Raw genomic sequence first — 10565 nt, forward strand, 5'->3', positions numbered from 1 at the left:
CTCCCTCCCTCTATCACTCCCTCACTCTCTATCACTCCCTCACTCTCTATCACTCCCTTACTCCCTCACTATCTATCACTCCCTCACTCTCTATCACTCCCTCACTCTCTATCACTCCCTCACTCCCTCCCTCTATCACTCCCTCACTCTCTATCACTCCCTCACTCTCTATCACTCCCTCACTATCTATCACTCCATAATTCCCTCACTCTCTATCACTCAGTTCTCAGATAATCAGATAAGTGGGATTAACGCACTGTGATTTATTCTTAAAGCTAATTCTGTTCATTACTGTAAACCTGAATAACACTAATCAATCTTATTATTCTGAATTTAATCTGAATTACCTGCGGGTGAGTCCTGCTGCTCATCGCTCTCTTCTGGTCGGTGTTTGAGGAAAGATCTATCATTTCTCATTTGAATCTGAGAGAAAATGAAGACCAGAAAAACATTATTATTATTATTATTATTATTATTATTATTATTATTAAAGGCCAGGGAGGAGCTCAGGGGATGTGAGTTTTTACACACCTGGTTCTGGAGGGTCCGAATGCGGGTATTTTGCTTGTCCAGTTTTTCTTGCTGTTGTTTGATTCGTTCGACAAGTTCATCAATTCGTTGATTTTGAGCTTCGAGCATCAACTAAAAAACACAAACACAGAGTGAATCACTCAGCTGATCTCAGATCAGATTTTTCCCATCACTCAGGCTGAGGCCACCATTTAAACCAGTAAACCAGTCTGACTGTGATTTTGATCAATCTGACACTGATTCACTGATTTCACTCTGAGAGAACACTCAGCTGATTAATTTTAATAAATCAAATCACTTCATCTCTGTGAATCTGTGACAGACTTTGTGATATAAGATGTGAAGAACTTGTTCAGTTCTGGTTTTGTTGGACTGAAATGGATCAGAACTGTAGAGAGAAGCTCCTGTAAGAGTCTGATCTCGTCTGTCTGATTGATGAGAAGATTGGATGTCTGAGTGCAGCTGGAAATGGTGACATGCTGTTCTTGTTTCTGGCAGAGATGGACTCATGTCCTGCACGTACAGCACGCCCTCCGGCCCACAGGGATTTATTACTGCTACATGTTTAATACACATTTAATAAACACACATTTAAAATGTCTATCCAGGTTTACATTCACTGAATAATTGATCTAATCATTTTGATACAGAAGGTTTGAAGTGTAAATATAGTAACGTGGGCAGTTTGTAAAGTACCTGGACGATTCGAGCGTCGCTGAAGTTCTCGCTGGAACTGTCCAGACCTTCTCCCTGCATCATCCCATCCACCTTCTCCTCCAGTCTGCTCATCTTCTCCTGGACCTGCTGCCGGTCCCTCAGCAACTCCTGAGCTTTTTCCCGCAGGTCAGACGAGACGTTGAGGATCTGACCATCGCGCTCCTCCAGACTCCGAACTCTGGCCTTCAGGAACTCGCCGTCCTCCTGCAGGCGCTGACCCAGCCGGGACAGTTCCGACACCGAGCTGTTGAAGACCTTCAGCTTGATAGAGACGTCTCTCATCTGTCCTTTTGTTTTGTCCACATGTTCCTTCAGTCCCTGTCCGAGCTGCAGGAGCCCGTGGGCCAGAACGTTCACATCGTCCCAGGCGGCGTACTGGACCCGCTTCTCCTTCCTGTCAGATTTCCTCTCGTACGGGAAACTCAGTGCAGAGCTGAGGAGCATCATCACACACAGTAAACTGACTGGCTTCATCTCTGTCTGTCTCTCTGTCTCTGTCTGGTGAGTGAGCAGAAGTTAGACCCAGGCTGGGGCTCCTGCTGCAGTGCTCAGCTTTTATACCCTCTCTAGGATCATTTCGGACACTCTGATTGGTCGGCCTCTCTGTGCTCGGGTTTCTTCTTCCTCTGGGTTGTTAACCCTTTCCTGCCGGCGGGAGATGATGCAACACTGGGTCTAATTACTCAAATAAAGCTCAGACTGAACATCTAAACCAGCAGCTTTAATCCCCAGTCCTCTGTAGCTTTAAGGTAGTGTGTGTGTGTGGGGGGGGGGTGGGGGGGGGGGCGTTAGGGGGTTGTGGGGGGTGCTTGGGGGGAGGGGGGTATAGGGTGGGGGAGGGGGGGTGCAGACGAGGGGAACGTGCACTGTGTGAGACTCAGTGTGAGAATTGGGGGAAAGGTCACTTCAGAAAACCGCAGTACTGAGCGCGTGGAGCTGTGGGATCTGTGTGGGAGAACCTGGTTCTCAGACACTAGTTCTTTACTGGTTGTTTACTGGTACTTACTTGGATTTGTCTGTTTTCCCCAAAAGGTTTGCTTCATAATAACAGAACCATTTATAGTTACAGATTCTCTCAGATTAATATCATAACATTTATTACTTAATACACCATTAATAATTATACTCAATTAATACTCAAAAGTAATTATTGCTGCAACCGTTTAATGACATACACATCTTTCCAGAACTGTTTATATTTCTAGACAAAAGCACTTCAGAACCCTTAGAACCCATTTTAATTCCATCATCTGTTCATTAAATACTAATGTAGACACAGACTACACACACACTGCACTGTATACACACACTCTCTATTAGTGTGTATTTTGTGTAAAGGTGTGTATTTTTATCCTAGAGAAGAATAGAATGGAATCTATGGAGAGGTTCGTGGGTGGAGCTAAATCACGTGGGATTAATCTCAGCTCTGAGACTCCAGAGCGTGTGTTAGTGACGTCAGCGCCGCCCTGCTGGAACAGCTGCATTTCCAATAAGCAGCGTGACCTTTTACCTAGATCCCACAACCCAACATCTGCACGAGCCTCCCTGCAGTAAAACACGCACACACATGCACACACGCACGCACACACGCACACACGCACACACACACACACACACTATACATACACACACGCTATACATACACACTCCACACACACACAATATACACACTTTATACATATACAAGTCAAGTCAAGAGGCTTTTAATATCATTATATCTGAGTACAGGAACACAGTGTAATGAAATTACGTTCCTCTGGAACCACGGAGCAACGTGGAGCAACAAACAGTAGACAACATAAAGTGCCAGAAGTAACGATGAACGATGAAGTAACGATGCAAACAAATATAACACTACAAAAAATACAATAAATACAACAGATGAGACAGTTTAACAGACAGGACAGTGCAGTACTTGTGTGGTATAATAAAATGTTTTAGTGAGGATAAGGTGCAGAGATGTGAAACATACTGTAACATATAGAACATATATAATCACAGCAGTTACTGAGAGTTTATAGTTCTATAGAATGAAGCCGCAAATAATAATGATAGAGACATTTCAGTCTCTGTGTGCTGAGAGAGTGTGTGTATGTGTGTGTGTGTAGAGTGATGGGTGGGTTCACCACAGTCTTTGTGTTTGTGAAGAGTGGTGGTTCAGTTCTGTGTAAGTGTGTTGGGTGTGTGTTAGGTGTGTGTTGGTGTGCGTTAGGTGTGTGTTGGGTGTATGTTAAATGTGTATTGGGTGGAGTGGGGTTCAGGTCTGTCTCTGTGTGTTGAGAAGTCTGACTGCCTGGTGGATGAAGCTGTTGCAGAGTCTTGTAGTGGAGGCTCGGATGCTCCTGTATCTTCTGCCGGACGGCACCAGAGCGAAGAGTCTGTTTGAGGGATGGGTGGGGTCGTCCACAATGCTGGTGGCTTTGCGGATGCAGCGTTTGGTGTAGATCTCGGTGATGGAGGGAGGAGATACTGGTGCTCAGTATGGTGGTGCTGGAGGTGTTGTTTCCAATCCTGACTGACTGTGGTCTCTCAAGCAAGCTCTGTTTTCTGATCAGATGCTGAGGGATGATGGTGTTGAATGCTGAACTGAAGTCGATGAACAGCATTCGAACATAGCGGTCTTTATTGTCCAGGTGGGTGAGAGCCACACACACAATACATATACACACTTTACACACACACTGTACATACACACACTATACATACACACACACTTTACATACACACTGTACATACACACACTATACACACACACAATACATACACACACACACACAATACATACACACACTTTACATACACACTGTACATACACACTATACATACGCACACACACAATACATATACACACTTTACACACACACTGTACATACACACTATACACACACACACTTTACATACACACTGTACATACACACACTATACACACACACAATACATACACACACTTTACATACACACTGTACATACACACTATACATACGCACACACACACACTATACATACACACACAAGACATACACACACTTTACACACACTGTACATACACACACACAATACATACACACACTTTACACACACACTTTACACACACACACACACAATACATACACACACTTTACACACACACTGTACACACACACACACACACAATACATACACACACAATACATACACACACTTTACATACACACACACACACACACTAACTATACATACAGAGACATGATGTGAAATTAGATCAGATCTGGATCCTAACCTGCAGACTCTCTCAGGAAACCACTCAGGTTCTCCTGCAGTCTAGACTTCACTACTGTACCTCTCTCTCTACTGGCTGATCTTCCACTGTGAGACTAGCCTTGCAACTAGTTTAGAATCAGCAGCTCAGTCTCCCGAAGTTCAGTCATGTGACTCCTTTACTGCATTTCCTCCACTGGCTTCCTGTTGCTGCCGGATCAAATTCAGAACCCTGACTCTGACCTACAAAACCAAAAACAGATCAGCTCCTTCATACCTGTCAAATCGAGATCTGTATCAAGAGCTCTTAGAGCTTTCAGAACAACTCGGTTCAAACCTCCAGCCCTCAGAATCACCAACAGAAAACAAACATCCAGACTCTTCTCTGAGCTGCAGGACCGAGGTGGTGGAATGAACTTCCACTGAGAGTCAGAACAGCAGAGTCACTCAAACGCCGACTGAAGACTTAACTTTTCAAAGAATTCCTAAAAAAAAACAGTGATGATCTTCTTCCTTCATGTCCCTTAACTTACTTCCCCCTATTCACCTCCCTCCAGTAAATGTACACTGTTATATAAGCTGTATACTAACTACTTTACACTGTATCATTGTTTTGTATCTTCAGTGTTTCCCATGAAAAGATATAATAAAATATTTACAAAAATGCAAGTGGATTACTCAACTTTGTAAGATACTGTAAACCCTGTATCCAGATAATCTTAGAGTTTCAGTTTGTAAATGATTTTATTGGTTTGTCTCAGGAGCTCATCTTCACAGCGCCTCTCTCTCTCAGTCCTGTAGCAGCATCTAGAGGTCTGATGTGGAACTTCACCTTAATGTTAATACTGTAGGAGGAAGTTTTGTAACATGCAGGATAAGTACAGTATTTATGAATAATTTGAGTCTGGGTTATGTAAGCAGCCCTGTACACAGACTGCACTTTAGAGGACCTCAAATGATGGTTAATGTTACTGTTCTGAAAGTGGTAGAAGGGAAGAAAGTGTTCAGAATCATATGAGGGCCTCCTGCTGGAGGCGTCCCAGGCCTCCTCCAGTTTCGTCTTCTGCAGGTGGAGCTCCGACAGCTTAACATGCAGGTAATAAATCTGCCAATCCAGCCAGGCGAGCTCCTCGCAGAGCTTCTGGAGAGCATGGTCCTCCAGGGTCGCCATTTTCTTAAGGTAAGCACAGAAAAACTGTAAAAATGGATTAATAACACAAAATTGCTGATTAACCAAGGGACTTGGTTTAAAGACAATTAAAAGTTAACAAATATTACAAATCTTTAAAAAAAAAACTCTAAAAAGATACCAGCAACACAAGCTAAACAAACAGCTAGCAGTGTGACCTGTCAGCCAGAAATTGTGTCACTCACCGTCACTCACTCCGCCATAAAGTCACCTAAATCATCTCTGTGTCCTGACAGACATATCCTCCTGAGACCCAAAGAAAAAAAGTATATATGAAACAAACTATAATTACAAAATATTAATAAAAAGACTATTTTGTTTTTAAGTAATTTTATTTAGATTTTACAGTATGTGCACTTCATTGCACAACAGGACTTCGTTAATCACATTTGTGAAACTTTGACAAAATACAAGAGCAGATTGTGAAAACTAAAAGCTCCACAGAAATAATTCTAAAGCCATGTGCCCTTCAAAAGTGATAGAACAGTGAGGCTGATCTTATTATTCCTGCTGTAGACTGAAAACATTTAGGTTTGACATTAAAAAATGAGTATAAGACAAAAGATCAATATTTCAGCTTTTAGCTTTTCAGCTTTCCAGATTTACCTTTAGATCTGATACACAGTTCACCTTTTGCCTGAACTTTTTGTAAGCAAAAGTATTGGAACATGTGACTGTCTGGTGTGTTTTCTCCCAGGTATTTTTTGTCATATTGATTATTCAAACAATATATAGCACTGAATATCTACATTCAGTTTTGGGGTTTATCTGTGTACCGGTGTGAATTACGGGGACCCCCCCAATTAAGCCTTCAACCCCCCCTAAGGGGGGAAAAACAATAATTTGGAGGGGGGTGTCAAAATATTTAAATATACTGCTTACATATAATGTTAAATACTACAAAAACAATGCAGTATCTATATTTGGAAGAATATTGTGATACAATTTCAAGCACCACTAAAGTGGATCGGACCATTCCATGTTATTAATTGATTCTCTCATTTACCTGCCTGCTGGATCATTATTGGTCAGGTGTATAAGTTAAGTTACGCACGCTGCTCAAGCTACAGCATTACGTGTAAGTAGCGCTATCTAATTAACTTTTTTAAATATATTTATATTAAGAGGAATAATCAACATAAAAACAAGAAAGGTATGAGTCTTTGGGTGACAAATTAACAATAGTGAAGATGAGAAAAAAATGGAAAATCAATCAGAACCATTAGAGCACAAATATTGGTCATAGTCAGAACAACTCTTAGGAATGTCCTAAAGAAGAAAATTGTCACTGGTGTACTAAATAACAGATTTTTCACTTTACTCTATTTTAATTTTATCTGTTCCAGTACTTTTGTTAGCAAGATGAATTGGTGGGTTCAGAAAGAAGATCCAGAAGCACCAGAAAATTAAAATTGTAATGTTGATCTTGTCTTAGATTCATCTTTTTATGTGAAATGTGCATTGGCCTCACTGTTCCAATAATTTTGGAGGGCACTGCATATGTACACTACATCTGGACCTGCATCTTGGTTCCTCATCTAGCTTCTCACCCTCACCTGTCTGGCTCACTTGACTCTCATTTTTCATCAGGCAGAAGAGCTTTCACTTATAAAGCTTCCCAACTCTGGAATAACTTTCCCAAATATGTTTGGGACTCAGACACAGTCTCAATCTTTAAGTCTAGACTAAAAACGTACTTGTTTAGTTTAGCTTTTGGTAAGTAATGTTTTTCCCTTTTAGATAAGGCTACAGATCCAGGAGTTAATTGACATAGGGAATTGTGGGTAAACTGAGATGTTGGTGCTGTTGTTTGGTGGCTCAGGTTTGTGGACGGTGGAGTGGGTGAATGCTGGTGTTTTAGGGAACCTCTGTGTCTATGTTACCTTCTGGCTCTCTGCCTTTAGTTAGGCTGTTTTATTTAGATCTGCCGGAGTCATTTGCCACACTCTGATTATGTTTTATATTCTCTGTTTTACATAAATCCAGTCAAAACTAATTCCATCTCTCTGCCTTCCTCCGAGTTACTGACTGCCCACCTGTCTGACCCGATACTGATAGATGTTGGACCCTCAGGCTCTCATGTCTCCTGTCCAGCCAGACTGATGGGAAGTTTCTGAAGTCAGCTCTTCTCCACCAACACCACCACAGATCAGCTGCTCATCATCCAGTTTTGGAACATGCGTCAGAATAGTTGCTGACTCTACACTACAAATTACATCTAAATTTACATAAATTCTTGCTGCTATACTCCTGAATATATAAAAACTATCTGGATTTATAAAGACTTTTAACATTTATTTAAAAACTGTTTGACCAGTGGTAGGATGGTCCCCCCCTTACATGTAAGTCTTGGTTCCTTCCAAGATTTCTTCCTCCTCCAGCTCTGAGGGATTTCTCCTTGCACTCACTTGGGGTTCTGTATTGTACGTTTAGTGTTTTATCTGATTCTCTCTCCTGTAAAGCTACTTGGTGACAACATCAGTTGTAAAATAAGCTGTACAAATAAATTTAATTTGATTTGATTTTTTACTATTCCTGAACTTATTCTGGATTGGAGTGGCTCCTGTGACACAACACTTTGCAGGCAACCCGCAGGGGCTTGTTAGACTAGTGCCAGCAATGCCTAGTGTGGCTTCTGTGGCAGTGCTTGGCAGGTGACCACTTAGGTGCTTGTTGGACCGCCTCCTATAACGCTGCGCCTCTGGTGGATAAGGGAACGGAGTTTGGCCTAAGCTTGCTTCTGTGACAAAACGCTTTCCAGGTGACCATTTAGGTGCTTGTTGGGCAACCTCCTGCAATGCTGGACCTCTGGGAGTTTGAGGGATGGAGTTTGGCCTAGGGAGACTTCTGAGACAGAACGTTCTGCAGGTGACCACTTAGGTACTTGTCGGACTGCCTTATGTAACGATGGACCTCTGGGAGGTTGGCGGTCAGAGTTTGGCATGCATTGGCTTTTGTGGCACAGCACTGCACAGGCAACCCTGTAAGTGCGACTAGGACCGGGTGTTCAGGGGTCGGAGTTTGGCCTATGGTTAGCTTCTGTGGCACAACACTCCACAGGCAACCCCTTAGGTGCGACATTGACCACTTCCTGCGACATCTAACCTCTGGGATGTCAGGGGTCTGAGTTTGGCCTACGTTGGCTTCTGTGGCATGGCACTCCACAGGCAACCCCGTAGGTGCGACTTGGACCATATCCTGCGACAACAGACCTCTGTGTGGTCAGGGTTTGGAGGTTGGCCTACATTGGCTTCTGTGGCATGGCACTTAACAGGCAACCCCTTTAGGTGCGATGTGGACCACCTCCTGCGATGTCGGATTTCTGGGAGGTTGGGGGACAAAGTTTGTCCTACGAAGGGTTCTGTGATAGGAATCTCGGCAGGCGATCCTGCGGGTTCCTCAGGGACCACTCCCTGCAACATCAGACCTCTAGGAGGTTGGGGGATGGAATTTGTCCTACAGACGGATCTGTGACAAGAAACTTCGCAGACAACCCTGGAGGTGCTACACGTACCACTGCCTGTGACGTCAGATGTCTGGGAGGTTGGGGGAAGGAGTTTGGCCTATGGAGGGATCTGACACACGACACTTGGCAAACATTGGATGACAACCCCAAAGGTGCCAGTTGGACAACATATTTCGATTTCAGACCTTTGAGAAGTTGGAGGAAGGAGTTTGGCCTAGGTTGACTTCTGTGGCATGAAACTCTGTACGCAACCCCAGAGGTGCCAGGTGGACAATACAGTGCGATTTCAGACCTTTGGATGGTCGAGGGAAGGAGTTTGGCCTACGTTAACTTCTGTGTCACCAAACTCTGCAGACAACCCCAGAAGGGCCAGTTGGACAATATACTGTGATTTCAGACCTCTGGGTGGTTGGGGAAAGGAGTTTGGCCTACGTTAACTTTTGTGGCACCAAGCTCTGTAGGCAACCCCAGAGGTGCCCGTTGGACAAAATACTGTGATTTCAGACCTGTAGATGCTCGGGGGATGGAGTTCGGCCTACGTTGACTTTTGTGGCACCAAGCTCTGAAGACAACCCCAGAGGTGCCCGTTGGACAAAATACTGTGATTTCAGACCTGTAGATGTTCGGGAGAAGGAGTTTGGCCTATGTTGACTGCTGTGGCACGAAATTCTACACGCAACCCCAGAGGTGGCAGTTGGACACCATACTGCGATTTCAGACCTCTGGGTGGTCGGGGGAAGGAGTTTGGTCTACGTGGACTTCTGTTGCAAGAAACTCTGCAGGCCACCCCAGAGGTGCCAGTTGGACAACATATTGTGATTTCAGACCTCTGGGTGGTCAGGGTATGGAGTTTGGCCTACGTTGACTTCTGTGGCACCAAACTCGGCAGGCTACCCCAGAAGGGCTAGTTGGAAAACATACTGTGATTTCAGACCAGTAGATGTACAGGGGAAGGAGTTTGGCGTATGTTGACTTCTGTGTAATGAAACTTTACAGGCAACCTCAAATGTGCTATCCGGACAACATATTTCGATTTCAGACCTCTGGGATGTCGGGGGAAGGAGTTTGGCCTACGTTGACTTCTGTTGCATGAAACTTTACAGACAACATCAAATGTGCTGTCCAGACAACACAGTACAATTTCAGACCTCTGGGATGTCGGGGGAAGGAGTTTGGCCTACGTTGACTTCTGTAACACGAAACTTTACAAACAACACCAGAAGTGCCATTTGGACAACATATTTCAATTTCAGACCTCTGGGTTGTCGGGGGAAGGAGTTTGGCCTACGTTGACTTCTGTAGCACGAAACTTTACAGGCAAACTCAAATGTGCTATCCGGACAACATATTTCAATTTCAGACCTCTGGGTTGTCGGGGGAAGGAGTTTGGCCTATATTGACTTCAGTGAGGCGAAACTTTACAGA

General features: G+C 43.7%; 1 protein-coding gene across 1 annotated transcript in view; it reads right to left on the minus strand.

Annotated features, from left to right (window-relative positions):
- Window positions 1–1795, minus strand: part of angptl4 (angiopoietin-like 4) — a 7222-nt gene extending 5427 nt beyond the window's left edge. The window contains exons 1-3 of the mRNA XM_022686979.2: window positions 1228–1795; window positions 532–642; window positions 348–423 (exon numbers count right to left, since the gene is read on the minus strand). Of these exons, the coding sequence (XP_022542700.1) occupies window positions 348–423; window positions 532–642; window positions 1228–1722 (682 nt within the window). The 5' untranslated portion in view covers window positions 1723–1795. The remainder of the gene's footprint in view (window positions 1–347; window positions 424–531; window positions 643–1227) is intronic.
- Between the last annotated feature and the right edge of the window lie 8770 nt (window positions 1796–10565).

Source organism: Astyanax mexicanus, chromosome 4 (assembly GCF_023375975.1).
Source record: "Astyanax mexicanus isolate ESR-SI-001 chromosome 4, AstMex3_surface, whole genome shotgun sequence".
Taxonomy (NCBI): Eukaryota; Metazoa; Chordata; class Actinopteri; order Characiformes; family Acestrorhamphidae; genus Astyanax; species Astyanax mexicanus.